The sequence below is a fragment of the Cervus canadensis genome, chromosome 3 (assembly GCF_019320065.1).
Source record: "Cervus canadensis isolate Bull #8, Minnesota chromosome 3, ASM1932006v1, whole genome shotgun sequence".
Lineage (NCBI taxonomy): Eukaryota > Metazoa > Chordata > Mammalia > Artiodactyla > Cervidae > Cervus > Cervus canadensis.
Genome location: NC_057388.1, coordinates 112,813,824 through 112,834,747, shown reverse-complemented (window position 1 = coordinate 112,834,747; position 20,924 = coordinate 112,813,824). Strand labels below are relative to the sequence as shown.

Sequence of the window (20,924 nt, the reverse complement as noted above, 5' to 3'; positions counted from 1 at the left end):
AAAGAGGAGAGAAAAAAACAAGAGAATTTGCCAACTTCCACATCTCCATGAACCATAGAATAATGGTACAGAGAAGCCCATGCTTCATAAACAAAGTTCTCCTAGGTGTGCATTCAAGTAATACACCACTTATTACATCAGTGGGGCCTACACTTAACATAGGCAAGATTTCTTATTTGAATTTTCCCAGATAGAATCTTTGAACTCTACAAAATGGATCATTACCTGGTTATGTCAATTTCATAAACTCTTAAATTTGTTGGCATTGTGTGGAAGGACAGGTAGGAGCCAGGAGTGCTGGGGAATGAGCTGGGAAGATATTTAATTCTAGTTAACTCTCACTGTATGGGTTTCCCAGATGATGCTAGCAGTAAAGAAGCCCCCTACCAATGTATGAGATGTAAGTGATGTGGGTTTGATCCCTGGGTCAGGAAGACCCCCTGGAGAATGGCATCATAATCCACTCCAATACTCTTCCTTGGAGAATCCCATGGACAGAGGAGCCTGGTGGGCTAAAGTCCACAGGGTTGCAAAGAGTTGGACAAGACTGAAGCAACTTAGCATGTGTGCATGCAGCCCTCACTGCATAACAAACCATTCCAAAACGTAGTGTTTAAAACAACAGCAACCATTTATTTTTCTCAGGAATCTGCAATTTAGGCAGGACCCCATGGGGATGGCTCTTCTTTGCTCTTTGCAGTTTCATCAGTTGGCAACTGGAGAATCCACTCTGTCTTGCCTCACTTGCAAGGCTGGCAAGCTGATTCTGGATGGCAGATGAAATCTCAGCCAGGGGAGTGGATCAGTGACTTCAGGTTCTCTTCATGCGGGCGACTTGGGCTTCTACTCAGGCTTCCTCACAACAGGGTGGGCAAATTCCAAGGGTAACCAATGTGGAAGAGCAAGGAGGCATTTTCCCTATCTTATCTTAGAAGTCGTATGGTGTTGCTTCAACCACCCACTATTTCTCAAAGCAGTCACAAAGTCCCTCCAATTTCAAGGTAGGGGACATAGGCCCTTAGCTCAAGGGAGAGAGATCATAAGAGAAATCAGGTTATAAGAAGTTAGAAGATAGGGTTTTAACCATCTTTGGAAAATAAACACTACCACATTAACAAGTTATAGTAAACTGAGGAGTAAAAAACTATACTACCAGAACATGTGCCATATTCTTGAGGAGTAAAAAACTATACTACCAGAACATGTGCCATATTCTTGAAAGCATATTTTTAATCATGTTGAATACAACCTGAAATATATTCATCTCAGCTTCTTCCCTTATATTTTTCATTCGTTCTTCATGCTTCTGCAGTAGCAACTTTATTTGTTTATCCTTTTCTTCTTGTGGTTCATTGGCATATTCCTTTTCTATTAGTTTCATTTGGTTTTGTAATTCATCCTCATAGACTTTCTTCAAGCATTCCTCCTGCTGTCTCAGCTTTTGGTTTATGTCCTTGTAAATGGGGTCAGAAAAGTAAGCCCCTCGGTTGTCCTGCACCATCTTGTCTATCAGCTCCAGCAGCTCCTGCACCTGAGCTTCCTTCTCAGCCTGCTCTGTGTTTCTGCTGTTACTGATGGCATAGCAGCGGTCTCCACACTCCTGGAGGAGGCTTCGTAGGTTTACATCTGCATGCTTCAAAAAGTCGCTCAGGCTCTGGTCCCCCAGTTCATCTCTGCGAGTGAATAAGATGATCATATACTTCATGGCTGCTTTCCCAAACAGAGTCTTGACCAACGCCACGGTTTTCTGCTCTTCCTCTGTGTAGCGGCCCAGCCTCAGGACCAAGACGATGGCGTGAGGCCCAGGACAGGAGGCGAGGACACATAGGCTGATTTCCTTGCAGGTTTTGTCCTGGGTCTTCTTGGTGTCAAAGAGCCCTGGAGTGTCAACAACGAGAAGCTCTCTCCCCTTCCATTCCCGGCATGCTTTCTGACAAGTTTTGGTAACAGCTTGGGCAGCAATCTCAGACCTGAATACTTCTTCCCCGAGGATGGCGTTTGCAGTTGCACTTTTCCCACTTCCCGTCTTCCCGACCAGCACGATCCTCAGAGCGTTGTTTGGCGTGGCAGCCATGTTTATATCAAGAGACTCTGGCGCGCAGGCACCCACACCACCTTAAGAAAAGGAGGGAGAGGGGGAAATGGTCAATTTAGGTAAGCAGGAACCATCCCCACTCTCTCCCCCACCCCCTTCTTTTCCTCCCTGAAAGCTTCTAATATTCTGTTATGCATATTGACCCCGGTAGAGACAGAAATTTTAAACAGTTCAATTGTTATTGAAGAAATAACCAAGTAGTTAGAGTTTCCCCACGAAAGTGTCAGGTCCTGATGGTTTCCCAGGGAACTCATGAAGCCTTTAAAGACCTGATAATCTCAGTGCTACTTAAACTATTCCTGACTACATAGCAATGAAGGAAATGTTCAGTTTTTTCTATGAAGCAAGTGTAATGTTGATTCCAAAAGCTAACAAAGATTTCACAATAAATAAAGCTATAGATATGTCTCATGGGTAAATATTGATACAAAAGTCCTAAATAAATTATTAGATGTGAAAAGCAGTATCACATGTGTAAGTATGATTGTTTCAGAAATACTAGGATGATTCAACATGAAGATTTTGATTGTTACAATACATTCCATTAAGAGGTTAAGAAGAAAAGTAACCAGGTGCAGAAGAGTCATTTGGCCAAATTCAATCCTGATTCATGTTTAAAGCAGTTCATCAAATTTAAATTAATTGATTCTTCTTTAACATGATTATATATATATATAAATTTAAAATTTTTGATCACTTATTTTTTCATGCAACTAAAATCGTTTGTTGTTCAGCCACTAAATTGTGTCCAACTGTTTTGTGACCCCATTTACTGTAGCCTGCCTGGCTCCTCTGTCCGTGGCATTTCCCAAGTAAGAATACTAGAGTGGGTTGCCATTTCCTTCTCCAGAGTATCTTCCTGACCCAGGGATCCAACCCAAGTCTCCTGCATTGGCAGGCAGATTCTTTGCCACTGAGCCACCTGGGCTGTTAGTTCAGTTGGTAAACCACCTGGGACCTAATAGCTCAGCTGGTAAAGAATCTGCCTGCAATGCAGGGGACCCCGGTTCAGTCCCTGGATTGGGAAGATACCCTGGAGAAGGGAAAGGCTACCCACTCCAGTATTCTGGCCTGCAGAATTCCATGGACTCTATAGTCCATGGGTTTGCAGAGAGTTGGACATGATTGAGTGACTTTCACTTTTCACACCTGGGAAACCCGGCAACTAAAGCAGTTGATTATGAAATTTATTTGGATGAAGAAAAAAAAAAAAAAACCCTGGGCAATGAAGCAAAAAAATAGAGGTAAGATTAGCTTTACTAGATACTAAAATACAACAGTTTCTTAAAGCAGTATGATGTTGGTGCATGGATAGAACAGTGAAACAAAAACAGAAAATTCAAATATAGGCCAGATTGATCACACTATATTCATTTATATTCAAATCATTTACATTATGCTACATTTATATTCAGTAAGGTAGCATCTCACATCAATGTGAAGAAAGATGGTCTAATAAGCAATATTGAGATAACCATATAGAAAAAATAAAACTGCATCTATTTTCTTCATGCCTTCCAAATTCCAAATAGATTAGAAATTTATATATAAAAATGTTAATCCATATAAATAATAGAAGAAACATGGGTAAATCTTTGTAACCTGGTTATAGGTAAAATATTTATAAGATTTGAAATAGAGTAAGAAAAGAAACTCTTAAATTTGATGACATAAACAGATATTACAAACAGATATTGTGAGGATAAAACCCACCATACACAAAACACAAATGTCAAACTAGGGGAACAATTATTCCTGCTTATATAAAAGAGGGGCAATTTACCTTTTATGCAAATAACATCTATACAGATGGTTGATAAACACATGAAAAGATGCTCAGCATCACTAACTACTCAAGAAATGCAATCAAAACTACATTGATGCATCACCTCACAGCAGTCAGAATTGCCATCATCAAAAAGTTTACAAATAATCAATGCTGGAGAGAGTGTGGAGAAAAGGGAACCCTCCTCCACTGTTGGTGGAAACAAATTGGTATAGCCTCTATGAAGAACAGTATGAAAGATCCTCAAGAAACTAGAGTTGCCATATGATCTAGCAATCCAACTCCTGGGCATATTATCCAGATAAAACTCTACTTTGAAAAGATACATGCAGCCCTATGTTCACAGTAGCACTATTTACAATAGCCCAGATGGGGAAACAACATAATTGTCCATCTACAGATGAATGTGTGAAGGACTGTGGTTTGTATACAATGGGATATTACTCAGCCATAAAAGATAATGAAATATTGCCATTTGCAGCAACACAGATGAAATGAGATGCTTTCATACTGAGTGAAGTAAGTCAGACAGAAAAAAAATATATATATATATGGTACAATTAATATGTGGAATCTAAAAAATGACCTTATTTACAAAACAGGAACAGACTCACTGACACAGAAAACAAACTTATGCTTACCAAATAGGAAAGTCAGGGAAAAGGGATAAATTAAGAGTATCGGAGTCATGGATACATACCACTATATATAAAATACATAAGCAACAAGGATTTACTGTATAATAAAAAGGGACTATATTCAAAAAACTGTAATAACCTATAATGGAAAAGAATTAGAATATCTATCTATCTACATATATATATATAACTGAATCACTTTGCTGCACTTATAGTAAATAGACTATACTTCAATAAAAATATTTTAGAAAACAAACAATATCTAAAAGTAGAGAAGCAAAAGACCAATAACTCAATAGAAAATGGGGTAAGAGATATGAATGAACAAGTTCAAGAAAAAAATGTAAATATCTCTTGAATATATAGAAAGATATTAACATCATTCATAATAGAGAAAAATATATCAAAACATAAAAAACCCTAAAATTAATTAATGTTATACTATGATATTATTTCTCATGCACAGGTTTGGCAAGAACTTGAAAGTCTGATGATACGATCTATTGGTAAACGGTATAGGGGAGGGGCTCGCTGGTGGCCCAGTGGTTACAAATCCACCTAGCAATGAGGGGGATGCAGCTTCTACCCCTGGTTGGGGAACTGAGATCCCACATGCCATGGAGCAACTAATCCCACCACAACCAGAGAGTCTGTGTGTCCCAGGGAAAGATCCCACATGAGGCAACAAATATCCTGCATGCTGCAACTAAGACCCAATGCAGGCAAATAGATAGATAACTGTTTAAAAATAAAAGGTTTAGGGAAAACAGGTCCTGTCCTGTGTGACTATTGGGAAGAGAAAAACAGTCTAAAAGAACCAGAGGAGAAGTTAGCAAGAACTTGCAACAGTACATATGCATTTACCCTTTGATTATCAATCACAATTTTAGGACTTATCCCAAAGGTATACTGACCAAAAAAAAAAAAAAGAAGAAGAAGAAGAAGAAAATTATGCAGAAGGCTGTTAACTGCACCACTGTTTGAAACCTCAAAAGACCAAAAACTTATCAAATGCCCATCATTAGGGACCTGATGGAATTAACTAAAGTATAGTCACACAGTGAAGTACTAGTCAATTGTAAAAAGGAATGAGGTATATCTCTATATTCCAGTGTGGAGACATCTCCAGAATATATCATTAAGAAAAAAAAGCAAAGTGAGGAAAATAATGTACAGTTTACTAGCATTTCTCTAAAAAGGAGTAATATGGCCTACATATATAAAATGTAGTATATGTACTTTTCATTCATCTGTAAAAACAATGGCAGAATAATCTGAAAACTACAGAAACAATAAGTTACTTATATGGGGATGGGAAAAAGAGGAAGGCAGGGACAGAGATAGATGCTGGGAGCTAGACTTGTTGGGATATACTTACATTTCATAGATTTGATCTTGAAAAGAAAAAGTGAAAGTCACTCAGTCATGTCCGACTCTTTGAGACCCCATGGACTACCTCCATGGAATTCTCCAGGCCAGAATACCAGAGTGGGTAGCCTCTCCCTCCCCCAGGGGATCTTCCCAACCCAGGTATCGAACCCAGGTCTCCCATATTGCAGGCAGATTCTTTACCAGCTGAGCCGATCTTAAAACCATATAAATAGTTTACACAACTATACAGCAAAAGTTGTATTTCAGAGTACTAGTAAAAATCAAAAGAAGCAAACGAGCCTAATTGTATTTTGTGTTGTGAATGAACTACACAAAAGACTGTTCCAAGAGACTTGACAATGCAGTCATTTCTTTGTCCATCCCCAGTGGGATATATTTAACTTCCCCCACTACTCTCCCTCCAGAAAAACCTGCAAAAAATTATTTTCAGGAATCCTATTCTTGACTGTGTGTGTTTGTATAGTTTTGAACTTCATTGAAAAGGCATAAAAATGAGCATCCCAGTAGCAATGAGCACCCTTAATGCCAGATTTCAGTCTTCAAATACCATTTACCACCAAAAAATTAGTTGATTTACAATCAACTATACTGAAATATAAAATAGAAACTAAATTTTAAAAAAGAGAGATTAGGACCAGATGGCCTCTATTTGCCTTGCAACTCTAAAGACCTGCCCTGGGAATGCATTTCTTCTTAAGAGAAATGTCTGGGTTATCAAGTGTACTCAATGTCTATCCCAACAACAGCTGGGTGGAAGATGTAGTATTCAGGAAAAGACTGTCATGTTAAAATGAGATGCATGGATATTATGTTAACAAAATCATTACTCCCCTCCCTACCCTCCACCACTCCCACTCTGGCAGCATCCTCTTGGTGGAATTGCTTGCACAGCACGTGTGGTCCCTTCTCAGGCCAGAATCCGCCCTCTCCAAGTCCAGGTATCCTACTGCCCCTACAGCTCTGTTGCTCTGGAGCCTCTTCTCAGCCAGGCTCACCTGCTTTTGAAGGATTTGATGAGCTGTCCGGTTTCTGCCAGAGATCTGTTTGACCCTCTGTTTTTGCTTTAACTGCTGCACCTCTGAAACCTCTGAGCCAGGAAGCAAATTGGGTGGGGCTAGGGAAAACCCCCCCCCCTTTTTTTTAAAGAGACAGAAATATTGCCCATAAATGTTGTTTAGTTTTGCCAAGTTGGAAGCTTTTTCTCCATGTGCCTGCAGTCACATCAAAATTTCCAAAAATTACACTTCTTGTTTGGGGTTATAGTAAATGACCTAAATCTTGCCCAGAAATCCAGATACAGTGTCTGATCATCTCTCCCGGGAGCTGTGAGAGACCACAGGGCGCTTCAGGGAAGAAGCTTGCTGTAACCTGGGGATACTCCCTGTTCTGTTGGGTGGCAAGTAGAACTTGTAAGTGATGAACCTGACATTTAGCTGAAGTGATTTCTAAGCAAAGTGTGGAAGGTGCAGCCTGGTTCCTCCTTCTGCTTATAGTGAAATGCAAGAGGAAAGTTGCAGTGATGCATCTAGAAGCTGAGGATGCCAGCAACCCCAGAAGCCCTGAAGAGGCCAGGAAGGATCTGAGAGCCTTCAGAGAGCACGGTTCTGCCGCCATCTTAAGTTTGAACTAGGACTATGAGGCAATAAATGTCTTGCTTTCAAGCTCCGTAGTTTGTAGTAATCTGTTGGAGCAGCTCTAGGGATCTAATCTATCGCCTTTCTCTTTGCTCTGCCTGTGTCTTGTTCCTCTTACTGACCCACACGTTCCCCTCCTGCTTTATAGGATCCGACGGTGCTCGGTTACTAGATTGTGTCCTTCTACACCTCTGGCCAGGATGGGCCATGGAAGTCTCAGTGAAGAGAGAGTTGTGGCTTTCTCAGGAGAGTTTAGCTTTCAAGTTCTCAGGAGAATCTGTCTTGTTCAACAGTTTAAACAAGAAATGGACTGAAAAAAAATGTATAACCTAAAAGCTGAGAATTAATTTTATTTAAGAATTTGGCCCAGGAGGCAGCCTCTTGGATAGCTCTGAGAGTCCACTCCCAAGAGACAAGGGAAGAGTCACTATGTATAGGATTTTGTAACAAACACCAGGTGGTCGGAAACATCAAAAGACTATGGTAAATTACAGAAAATCAGATATCTTCAGTTAGTGAATTTAGTAGTTTTCTATGTAGGAAAGGTGCAAGAACTGGGCTCTTTGAAATGATTCCTTAGATGTACACTGAGCTATCTGGGGCCAGTATCTGGTGCTTTCACATTGAGTGCCCTCAGGGTGCTCCATGGGGATGACTGCAGTGGCTGAGGGCACCACAGCAGGCAGTGGATTTGTCTCCATCCAGAGTCCTCTGCTTGGAAGAAAAACTTGCTCCTGGGAAGAAAAGCTATGAAAAACCTAGACAGTGTATTAAAAAGCAGAGACTTTACTTTGAGGACAAAGGTCCCTCAAAGCTATGGTTTTTCCAGTAATCATGTATGGATGTGAGAGTTGGACTACAAAGAAGGCTGAGTGCTGAAGAATTGATGCATTTGAACTGTGGAGCTGGAGAAGACTCTTGAGAGTCCCTTGGACAGCAAGGAGATCCAACCAGGCAATCCTCAAGGAAATCAATCCTGAATATTCATTGGAAGGACTGATGCTGGTGCAGGCACTCCAATATTTTGGCCACCTGATGTGAAGCAGTGACTCATTGGAAAAGACCCTGATGTTGGGAAAGATTGAAGGCAGGATAGAGGATGACAGAGGATGGGATAGTTGGATGGTGTCATCGACTCAATGGACATGAGTTTGAGCAAACTCTGAGAGATGGTGAAGGACAGGGAAGCCTGGTGTGATGCAGTCCATGGGGTCACAAAGAGTTGGACACGACTGAGTGACTGAACAAAAATGACAACAACAACGAGAACATATACCCACACTTCCATTGGCAGGAATTGTGAATCCTGGTCTGCTTACCCACACTGCTTCTCAGAGATTGGTGGTTATAGTTATCAACCTCCAGCAGCGGTGAAGAGAACAGTGGTCATAAAAGGGAGGCTACATGAAGGGGACGGTTCTTGGTGCCCTTGGCTTCAGGGGCCTTGGGGTGAGAGACCACTTCTAGTCCAGGCCTTCTCCTCCCAGTGTTCCGGAGTCTCAGCAGTCAGGAGAGCGATGGATGGTTACAGACAGTTGTAGATATTAGCTTTATTTACCACTTGTCTCTGACAGTAAGAAAATAAGAAACAAGGAATTGTGTTACAATTGTGTCTTACATTTTTCTATTACTCTCAGAAAAGACACAATTCCCTTCCTTATTTGCCTAGAAAGGTTTCTTAGTCCCATACCTCCAAAACCCATATTTGCCTTGATAACCCCTGAATTCTTAACCATTCCATGATCTTGATGGTGGAAGAAGAGGCCATTATTAGACACTAAAAAGGAATACACCATGATAGTATGATCATTTCAGAAATACTAGGGTGGCCCAACATGAAGAAATTGATTCTTACAACCCATTCTAGTTATAGATTAAGAAGAAAACTAACTAGGTGCAGAAGAGCCATTTGGCCAAATTCAACACTGATTCATATTTAAGGCAGCTTATAAAATTTACATTAGATACTTCTTTAACATGCCTTTACATAAATATAAATTTAAAACATTTTTGTCATCACTTTTTTTCATGCAACTAATATAGTTGATTATAAAGTTTATTTGGAAGAAGAAAATAGAAAAGCTAGCCTTGACAATCAAGAAAAATCATCAATGAAGGAAGACCAGAAAGACCAGAAACTTTACCAGATAGTAGAACATTATCATTTCTATAATTAAAACAGTATGGTGCATGAATAGATAGAACAGTGAAACACAAACAAAATTCAGAAGTAGACTAAATTGATCACTCTATACTCATTTATATTCAGTTCAGCTATATTGTGTTACATTTATATTCACTAAAGCAGCATCTAACATCAGCGCGAAAAAAGGTGGACTAATAAGCAATATTGAAATAATGATATAGAAAAAGATAAAACTGCATCCATTTCCTGATGCCATTCAATTCCAAATAAATTAGAAATTTAAATGTAAAAAAATTAATCCATATAAGTAACAGAAGAAGCATGGGTAAATCTTTGTAATGTGGTGATGGGGGAAAATATGTCCAAGATTTGAAAAAGAGTAAGGAAAGAGAATATCAATTTGATTACATAAAAATCAAAAAGATAATGTGATGCAAATATAAAGCACAATATATAAAGTACACACAATTCAAACCTGTGTTATTCAAGAGATAATTGTGTCTCACTCCCCCAAAAGACCTGCAGGGAAGTTAATTTTATTATCAGAGTTGTTTAAATGAAGAAACTGATGTGGCTCAAGAATTCTGAGACACTTGCCCACAGTCATGGTGCCCACTGGTACTGAGCAGAGAGGGATTCAATTCAAAGTCTGTCTGACTACCACGGTCACTCTTAACCACTGCACACTCCAGCCTCTTCTAGATTCCTTCTCTGTTTCTTCATTCTATAGATTACATCAGATCAGAGGTAGATCAAGGGAAAATAGTTCACTCTCTTTGCTAAATGGTGAACAGGTAGCAGGTCTGTAATTAGAGAAGGCAAGGGGAGGATTTCACAAATATTGTTTCTTTAGAATAGCTAACCCTGTCCACAGGGCACCTGCTCCTCAACTTATCTGTCATCCTACTAGGAACACAACTTCTCTCTGTTAAGTATTGAAAAGAATTCAAACTGAGTTCTAGGTTTCCTCTGCCATAAGTAACCTGGGTAATCCATTGTCTCGTGAATTCACCAAGGTCTCATGGAGTCACCATGCTCTCAGGGATTCTATTTCTGTAAAATCAACAAGACTTACTGTAAAGCATGTTGCATATTGAACTCTACTCAATACTCTACTGCTACATTGCTTCAGTCGTGTCTGACTCTGTGTGACCCCATAGACGGCAGCCCACCAGGCTCCCCGTCCCTGGGATTCTCCAGGCAAGAATATTGGAGAGGATTGCCATTTCCTCCTCCACTCAATACTCTGTAATAACCTATATGGTGAAGAATCTGAAAAAGAATGGGTACATGTATATGTATAACTAAGTCGCTTACCTGTACACCAGAAACTAATACATTAAAAATAAACTGTACTGTAATATAAAATTAAATTAAATTTAACAAGGGAGTTAGACTGAATGGCCTAAATTGCTTTGTAGTTCTAAAGACCTGCCTTGAAGACACTAAGAGAAAACGCTGGGTTATCAAGTGGTACTCAATGTCTGTCCCAACAGCAACTGGATAGAAGGTGCCTGCATGTATTCTGAGTGGTGTTTGACTCTTTGTGATTCCATGGACTACAGCCTGAGGCTCCACTGTCCATGGGATTTCCCAGGCAAAAATAACTGGAGTGGGTTGCCATGTCCTCATCCAGGGGATCTTCCCAACCCAGGGATTGAACCTGTATCTCCTGCATCTCCTGCATTGCAGGTGGATTCTTTACCGCTGAGCCTCTGGGGATTCCTGGAGGAACGTTGCAATATTCAGCAAAAGGTTGTCACATTAAAATGAGATGCATGGACAATATGTTAACAGACATCCTTACTCCCCTCCCTACTGCCACCTCCCCCACTCTGGCAACATCCTCCTGACTTGTTTGCATAGCACCTGGTCCCTTCTCAGGCCAGAATCCACGCCCTTCCCAGGTTCCCCTATCCTACTCTCCCTACAGCTCTGTCTCCCTGGGATCTTTTCTCAGCCAGGCTCACCTGATTTAAGGACTTGATGAGCTGTCTGGTTTCCTCCAGAGAAGCTGTTTGAGCCCCTGCGTTTGCTGTAACTGCTGCACCTCTGAGACCTTGCAGCCAGGAAGCAGAGTGGGTGGGGCCAGTGAAGAAACTGTTTTAAAGAGACAGAAATGTTGCCCTATAATTTGGTGGGTGCTTCAGTTTTGCAAAGTGGAAAGCTTTTTCTTCATGTGCCTGCTATAGCACCAAAATTTCTTAAATTATATTCATTGTTTGGAGTTATCATGGTGGATCCAAGAGACCCTTGGTAAATGACCTAAATCTTGTCCAGAAAGCCAGACTCAGTGTCTGATCATCTCTCCTGGGAGCTGGAAGAGACCACAGGGTGCTTCAGGGAAGAAGGAAGTCAGACATGTGGCTTGCTGTATCCTGGGGATACTGCCTGTTCTACTATTGGGTGGAAAGTAGACCATTTAGCTGAAGAGATTTCCAAGCAAAGTGTGGAAGGTGCAACCTGGTTCCTCCTTCTGCTTATAGTGAAATGCAAGAGGAAAGACATTGCAGTGATATGTCTAGAAGCGGAGGATGCCAGCAACCCCAGAAGGCTGGAAGAGGCCAGGAAGGATTTGAGAGCCTTCAGAGAGCACAGCTCTGTCAACATTTTGAGTTTGAACTCCCAAACTATTACCCAATAAATGTCTCTGCTTTTAGTTTGTAGTAATCAGATAGAGCAGCTCTAGGAATCTAATCAGTCACCATTCTCTTTTCCTCTACCTTTTCTCCTGCCTGCTTTTTGTTTCTCTTACTGACCCACACATTCCCCTCCTGCTTTACAGGGTCTGACTGGTGTAAGATTACTAGAATGTGTCCTTCCCCATTCTCTGCCCACACATCTGGCCATGATGGGCCATGGAAGTCTTAGTGATTGGAGAAGTTGTGGTTTTCTCAGGAGAGTTTAGCTTTCAAATTCTCAGGAGAATTTAGCTTTTGTCAACAGTTTATAGAACAAATCAACTGGGAAAAGTGCACAACCTAAAAGTTGAGAATAATGTTTTATTTGATGGACTTCCTGAGGACTTTGGTCCAGGAGGCAGCCTCTCAGGTAGCTCTGAGGGACTGCTCCCAAGACTCAAAGGAAGAGCCAGGATGTGTAGGATTTTGCAACAAAAACCAGGTGGTCAGGAACATCAAAAGATTACTGTTAATTAAAGAAAACCAGACATCTCAATGAGTTTAGTGCTTTTCTATGTAGTGGACTCAATATGCCAGCAAATTTGGAAAACTCATCAGTGGCCACAGGACTGGAAAAGGTCAGTTTTCATTCCAATCCCTAAGAAAGGCAATGCCAAAGAATGCTCAAACTACTGCACAATTGCACTCATCTCACACTCTAGTAAAGTAATGCTCAAGATTCTCCAAGCCAGGCTTCAGCAATACATGAACCATGAACTTCCAGATGGTTTTCTTGTTTTTGAAAAGGCAGAGGAACCAGAGATCAAATTGCCAACATCCGCTGGATCATCGAAAAAGCAAGAGAGTTCCAGAAAAACATCTCTTTCTGCTTTATTGAATATGCCAAAGTCTTTGACTGTGTGGATCACAATAAACTGTGGAACATTCTGAAAGAGATGGGAATACCAGACCACCTGACTTGCCTCCTGAGAAATCTGTATGCAGGTCAGGAAGCAACAGTTAGAACTGGACATGGAACAGCAGACTGGTTCCAAATAGGAAAAGGAGTATGTTAAGGCTGCATACTGTCACCCTGCTTATTTAACTTATATGCAGAGTACATCATGAGAAATGCCAGGCTGGATGAAGCATAGGCTGGAATCAAGATTTCTGGGAGAAATATCAATAACTTCAGATATGCAGATGACACCACCTTTATGGCAGAAAATGAAGAAGAAATAAAAGCCTCTTGATAAAAGTGAAAGAGGAGAGTGAAAAAGTTGGCTTAAAGCTCAACATTCAGAAAACTAAGATCGTGGCATCTGGTCCCATCACTTCATGGCAAATAGATGGGGAAACAGTGGAAACAGTGTCAGACTTTATTTTTTTGGGTTCCAAAATCACTGCAGATGTTGACTGAAGCCATGAAATTGAAAGACACTAACTCCTTGGAAGGAAAGTTATGACCAACCTAGACAGCATATTAAGAAGCAGAGACATTACTTGGCCAAAAAAGGTCCGTCTCATCAAGGCTATGGTTTTTCCAGTAATCATGTATGGATGTGAGAGTTAGACTATAAAGAAAGCTGAGCGCCGGAGAACTGATGCTTTTGAACTGTGGTGTTGGAGAAGACTCTTGATAGTCCCTTAGACTGCAAGGAATTCCAATCAGTCCATCCTAAAGGAGTTCAGTCCTGAATGTTCATTGGAGGGACTGATCCCAAAGCTGAAACTCCAATACTTTGGCTGCCTGATGCGAAGAGCTGACTCATTTGAGAAGACCTTGATGGTGGGAAAGATTGAAGACAGGAAGAGATGGTTGGATGGCATCATCAACTCAATGGACATGAGTTGCATAAACTCTGGGAGTTGGTGATGGATGGGGAGGCCTGTTTGTTGCAATCCATGGGGTCACAAAGAGTTAATTAAGTGATTGAACTGAACTGATGGAATGGTAATGGGCTTCTCTGGTGGCTCAGACGGTAAAGTATCTGCTTGCAGTGCATGAAACCCAGGTTCGATCCCTTGGTCTGGGAGTTCCCCTGGAGAAGGGAATGGCAACCCACTCCAGTATTCTTGCCTAGAGAATCTCATGGACAGAGGAGACTGGCAGGCTACAGTCCGTGGGATCAACTGAGCAACTAACACTTATGGAATTGTATTGACTCTAATATTTTGGCCTCAGTCAATGAGAACGAACTCCCAGAGTCTCCACTGGTAGGGATCATGAACCTTGGCTTGCTTACCAACACTGCTTCTCATATGTTGGTTGGTCATAGTTATAAACCTCCAGGAGAGGTACAGAGAACAGAAGTCCTGAGAGGACAACCACCATGTGCAGACAATTTCTTGGGCTCTTGTATTTATGGGTCTGGGATGAGGAACCACTGTTAGTCCAGGCCCTCTTCTCCCAGTGTTCCTTAGTCCCAAGGGCCATCAGAGCTTTGGATGGTTATAGATAGTTATAGATATCAGCTGTATTTACAGCTTGGCTGCAACAGCCAAAAAAGCAAGAAGCAAGGAAATAGGTTTTTCTTTCACATTTTTCTGTTACTCTCAGGAAATCCACAGTTCCCTTCCTTATTTACCTACCTAGGTTTCTTAGTCCACACCTCCAAAATTTACAATGTTTCCTTCGATATCCCCTGGATTCTTAGCCATTCCATGATCCTAATAATGGAAGAAGACGCTGATTAGGAGAACAGGAATTGCGAAAAGAATTTAGAGGCTGCAATAAATCATCTGACAGCATTTGATAACTTGCCCTCTTTCTGGGATTTGTCATTTAGTTTGCACAATTTCTGTCATTATTTTTATTTATTTTTGGTTTCAATTTCACAGCTTTTGTTGCTTCACTTCAATCCTTCCCTAAAGAGAATGTTTTTCAGTGCTTTCTTACTGAAGATGGATGCTATAATTAAAGTTTTAACAAGGGGTGCAGGAACAACTGCAATGGATGCCTCAGTATATCACATGACAAACTTCTTTCAAAATCCTAACAATGAAGTTCTCAAAGCCTAGGTAGCTAGTAAATAGCTGAATAGCCTTATTGCTTTTGATTATTATTTATCATGAAAATATGTAACTTGAAAGTGGTACTTAAATGACTTATTTCTAAACTTTGGGAGGTCACACATGACTATTTGGAAATATAAGGAGACACTAGAATTTATCTGATCCTCTATGAGTGTAACATATTTGCATTTAGTGGAGAACCAAGAGTTCCAAATAAAATAGCAACCTGGAAGACAATGGCAGCCATCACATAGGTCCCTGTTAGCTATATTTTATTCAACTACAATAAAGAACAACAAGAAGGGGAAAGTAAACTATGTAAAACCCATGCACATGGCAGGAAGGAACAAGAGGGGAGCTAGCAATGTGACCAAAATTTAATTTAAAACTACTGACAGAGTTTCCAGCTTCACAACGCATCATGAGAAGCCCTGCAAACTTATTACTGGTGAACTACCATAACTGGTGAACATTATTTTAAAAAAATAATGAAATCTCTAAACATTGTCCTATGATTATATAACGAAGAAACATTTAGTCAAAAAAAAGTCTACTGAATCTTAGAACAGTGAAAGTCTGCATTATACTTGAGCCATGGCCAAATTCCTCCTTCCCCAAATCACCATCAGCTAAGCTTGAAGGAATTCTGGGCAGGAGTGGCCAAGAAGATGAGGCTCCCTCTCCCCATAGCTACTCATCAAGAGTATAGTATCTTACCAATAGGAACAGCATTCCCTCCAACTCTGAGTTCCAGAGACTAAATTCATGGTGAGTGCAGCTAGCAGTACCCTGCAGCTTCTCTATGATAGAGCAGAGGCTCTACTCCAGGCATGACAGGTCCAGCTCCTTCATAGGATGAAGATTTTATTCTAGGAGAGGCAAGTTGAAAAGACCAAAGGCTACAATCCCCTGCTCTTGGCCTAGAGCTGTGACTCAAAGATTTTGTTCAGGAAGAAAAGAAGTTCATAATAACTTAAAATTCCAAAGCCCTCCCCAAAGGAAATTTGAAACATAGGGTAGTAAGCTCAGGTCAAAGTGTTCTCTTGCAAATGATACAGATTTTAGTGGTAAGTAATTTAAAGAGAGCCATAAGGGAAACCATAGGCCAGCAAGTTTACCTGCAAGAACTAGAAAAACAGGTAAGAAGAGTCCTTCTAGGATCAGAGAAACCTAAAAAGCTGGCCAAGAAAACTATCACTGCAAAGTAAACCAAATTTAATTAGATAAGACTGTGGACCAATTTATGTTCATGGGCATTGTTAAAAATTAGAGCGCAATCAACTGGCAACAAGTAAGCCTAACAGCTGGGTATAATACCAATAGAGACACACAGATAAGCAGAGAGATTAGGGAAAGAAACTCTCAGAGAGAGCACTGCTAAAACTATTGTCATCCCAGGTAACTGTGAAAATGCCAGTGACTGCACCTTCTGAGGAGCAACATCAGAGATTTCATACTGTAGGGGAAATTTTTGTTATTGTTATTGTTGTTATTCAGTTGCTAAGTCATGCCCAACTCTTTGCAACCCCATGGACTGTAGCATGCCAGGCTCCCCCGTCCTCCACTATCTCCAAGAGTTTGCTTACTTCGTGCCCTTTGAGTCGGTGATGCTATCTAATCATTTCATCCTCTGTGACCCCCTTCTCCTCTTGCCTTCAATCTTTCCCGGCATCAAGATCTTTTTCAATGAGTCAGCTCTTTGCATCAGGTGGCCAAAGTATTGGAGCTTCGGGATCAGTCCTTTCAATGAATATTCGGGGTTGATTTTCTTCAGGATTGACTGGTTTGATTTCCTTGCAGTCCAAGGGATTCTCAAGAATCTTCTTTAGCACCACAATTCTAAAGCATCAATTCTTCAGTTCTCAGTCTTCTTTATGGTCCAACTCTCATATCCATTCATATATGACTAGTGAAAAAACCATAGCTTTAACTGTTTGGACCTTTGTTGGCAAAGTGCTGCCTCTGCTTTTTAATATGCTGTCCAGGTTTGTCATAGCTTTCCCTCCAAGGAACAAGTGTCTTTTAATTTCATGGCTGCAATCATTGTCCGTAGTGAGTTTGGATTCTAAGAAAATAGAATCTGGCACAGTTTTCAATTTTCCTCCTTCTGTTTGCCATGAAGTGATGAGACCAGATGCCATGATCTTAGATTTGTTGAGAATTGAGTTTTAAGCCAACTTTTCCACTCTCCTCTTTCTTCCTCATCAACAGGCTCTTTAGTTCCTCTTCACTTTTTTCCATTAGAGTGGTATCATCTGCATATCTCAGGTTGTTGGTATTTCTCCCAACAGCAAAATGGACAGGAATGGGTGGGAGAAACATACATCACCAAAAGAGCCTGGTGGTGGTTTAGTTTAGCGACTAGTCCAACTCTTGTGATCTCATGGAGTGATCCCACTAGGTTCCTCTGTCCATGGGATTTTCCAGGCAAGAATACTGGAGTGGGCTGCCATTTCCCTCTCCAGGGTATGTTCCTGACCCAGGGATCAACCTGGGGACTCCTGCACTGCAGGGAATTCAGTTCAGTTCAGTCACTCAGTCGTGTCTGACTCTTTGTGACCCCATGGACTGCAACACCCCAGGCCTCCCTGTCCATCACCAACTCCTGGAGTTTACTTAAACTCATGTCCATTGAGTCGGTGATGCCATCCAACCATCTCATCCTCTGTCGTCCCCTTCTCCTCCCACCTTCAATCTTTCCCAGCATCAGGGTCTTTTCAAATGAGTCAGTTCTTTGTATCAGGTGGACAAAGTATTGGAGTTTCGGCTTCAACATCAGTCCTCCCAATGAATATTCAGGACTGATTTCCTATCGGATGGACTGGTTGGATCTCCTCGCAGTCTAAGGGACTCTCAAGAGTCTTCTCCAACACCACAGTTCAAAAGCATCAATTCTTCGGATAATGCATAGATCAATCAATCAGAAGGCCAACAAAGAAATAAAAAATGTGAGAAACACTATAAATCAACTAGGTCTAATACAAGAATACTCCACCACCAGCAGCAGATTACACATTTTTTTTTCAAGTGCACAAGGAATATTCTCCTAATTAGATCATCTATAAGGACATGAAACAAACTATGATAAGTCTGTGTTGTTGTCACTGTTTAGTTGCTAAATTGTATCTGACTCTTTTGTGATGCCATGGACTGTAGCCCACTAGGCTCCTCTTTCCATGGGATTTCCCAGGCAAGAATACTGGAATGGGTTGCCATTTCCCTCTCCAGGGGATCTTCCCAACCCAGGGATCAAACCCATGTCTCCTGCATTGGCAGGTAGAGTCTTTACCACTGAGTCACCAGGGAAGCCCAAGAGGCTTGAAATCATACGTAGTAAGTTTTCCAGCCAAAATGGAGTAAAATAACAGAAAAAAATGAGGAATTCAGTAATATGTGGATATTAAACTACACAATCTTAAATAACCAATGAGTCAAAAAAGAGACCAAACAGGAAATTATAAATACTTTGAGATGAGTGAAAATGAAAAAACAACATGGCAGAACTTAGAGAGTGCAGCTAAAACAATGCTTGGAGGAGATTTCATAGTTGGGAATACCTATATTAAACAAAGATTTCAAACCAGTAACATGATATTTCACATTAAAACAGTAATAAATGAAAAGCACACTAAACCTAAAGCAACCAGAAGAGGGATATAGTAAAGATTAGAATGGAAATTATTGATCTAGAAAATAGAAAATTAACAAAACCAAAACTTGTTTTCTTAAAAATATGAACAAATTGATAAATCTCTAGATAGCTTGTCCAAAAATATATGGAGGAGAATTAAATAACTAAAATCATAAATGAAAGAGGAAACATTGTTACTGAGCTTTCAGAAATGAAACAATTACATGGAAATATCATGAACAATTTTATGCTCCCAAGATTAGATAACTTAGATAAAATGAACTAATTAATAAGCTATCAAAATTGAATCAGGAAGAAATAGAAATTCTGAATAGATCTATAATTCATAAAGAAATTCAAGTACCAATAAAAAATATTTTTACCAAAAAAAAACCCCAAAGCAAAAATACATGCAGACCCAAATGACTTCACTGATAAATCCTGCCTGATATCTAAGAATTAATACCAATTCTTCACAAACTCTTCCAAAAACAGAAAAATACACTTTTAAATTCATTGCATGATGCCAGTATTATTCTGATACCAAGTCAGAAAAAGACACATCCATATAAGAAAATTACATGCCAATATATCTTATGAATATAGATGCAAAAATCATCCACAAAATAAAAGCAAAGTGAACCCAGCAGTTATATGAAAAGTATACACCGAGAACAAGTGAAATTTACCTCAGGAAGAAATACTGGCTTAATATCAATTGATATAATAATTAATTTAGTAAGCCATATCAATAGTATAAAGAAAGATTATTTCAATAGATTTAGAAAAGTATTTGAGAAAAATGAACGTCATTTCATAGTATAATAAAAACACTCAAACTAGAAAGAGAAAGACATTTCCAACCTGGTAAAAAGTCATCTGTGAAAATTCTAACTAGTACCATACTTAATGATGAGAGACTGAAAAATTTCCTGCTAAGATTAGGTATAAGAAAAGGATATCTGCTCTCATCACTTCATTTCAACTTTTTACCAGAGGTTCTAACTAGAGCAATTAGGTAAGAAAATACACTATTCAAAAACAAGGAAATAAGGGCGACAAAGATGGTTCAACATCCACAATGTGATTCACTACACTAACACAGTGAAGAATAAAAACCATGTGATCATCTCAATAGATACAGAAAAAGCATTTGACAAAATTCAATGTCCTTTCATGATACAAACTCTGAACAAACTGGATACAAAGGGAACATACCTCTCATAGCAAAGGCCCTATACAACAAGCCTACAGCTGTCATACTCAACAGTGAAAAGCTTTTTCTGTAAAATCAGGAAAATTACAAGGATGCTCAGTCTTGCTACATTTATTCAATGTAGTACTGGGAGTCCTAGGCAGAGCAATTAAGTAAGAGAGAAATAAAGGACATCTAAGTCATAAGGAAGTGAAACTGTCTCTATTTTCAAATGACATGATCTTATGTACAGGAAATTTTAAGACCCCACCAAAAATGTGATAAGTAATAAGCACATTAAGTAAAATTGCAGATTAAAAAATCATATACAAAAATCAGTTGCATTTCTGTACACTGATAATGATTTATCAGAAAGAGAAAACAATCTCATTTACAATAGCATCAGAAGGAATAACTCATCTGGGAATAAATTTAACTAAAGAGGTGAAAGACCTGTACACTGAAAACAAGACATTAATAAAAGGAATTAAAACCACAAATAAATGAAAAGGTATTCTATGTTCATGAATTGAAAGAGTTAATATTGTAAAAATTGTCCATACTACCCAAAGAGATCTACAGATTCAATGCAATTCCTATCAGAATTCCAATGGTGTTTTTCACAGAAATAGAAAAAACAATGCTAAAACTTGTAGGAAGCACAAAAATTCTCAAATAGGCAAAGCAGTTTTAAGAAAGAAGAACAAGGGACTTCCCTGCTGGCCCAGTGGTTAAGACTCTGAGCTCCCAATGCAGGGGGCCCAGGTTCGA

At 39.8% G+C, this 20,924-nt stretch overlaps 1 protein-coding gene across 3 annotated transcripts; it reads right to left on the bottom strand.

Moving 5' to 3' along the window:
• Positions 1-607: 607 nt before the first annotated feature.
• On the bottom strand, positions 608-11,748 carry LOC122438865 (GTPase IMAP family member 7-like). Of its 3 annotated transcripts, XM_043464127.1 has the most exons (4): positions 11,662-11,748; positions 8,865-9,112; positions 6,907-7,122; positions 608-2,114 (listed from the first exon to the last, which is right to left on the bottom strand). In XM_043464127.1, exon 4 carries the CDS (start codon positions 2,072-2,074, stop codon positions 1,193-1,195), a length of 882 nt encoding a protein of 293 aa, XP_043320062.1. In that variant the 5' UTR covers positions 2,075-2,114; positions 6,907-7,122; positions 8,865-9,112; positions 11,662-11,748; the 3' UTR covers positions 608-1,192. The 3 variants fall into 3 exon arrangements, with proteins under 3 accessions (XP_043320062.1, XP_043320060.1, XP_043320061.1); XM_043464125.1 differs by lacking the exon at positions 6,907-7,122 and having other exon boundaries at positions 608-2,115; XM_043464126.1 differs by lacking the exons at positions 6,907-7,122; positions 8,865-9,112 and having other exon boundaries at positions 608-2,115; positions 11,662-11,740.
• Positions 11,749-20,924: the final 9,176 nt, after the last annotated feature.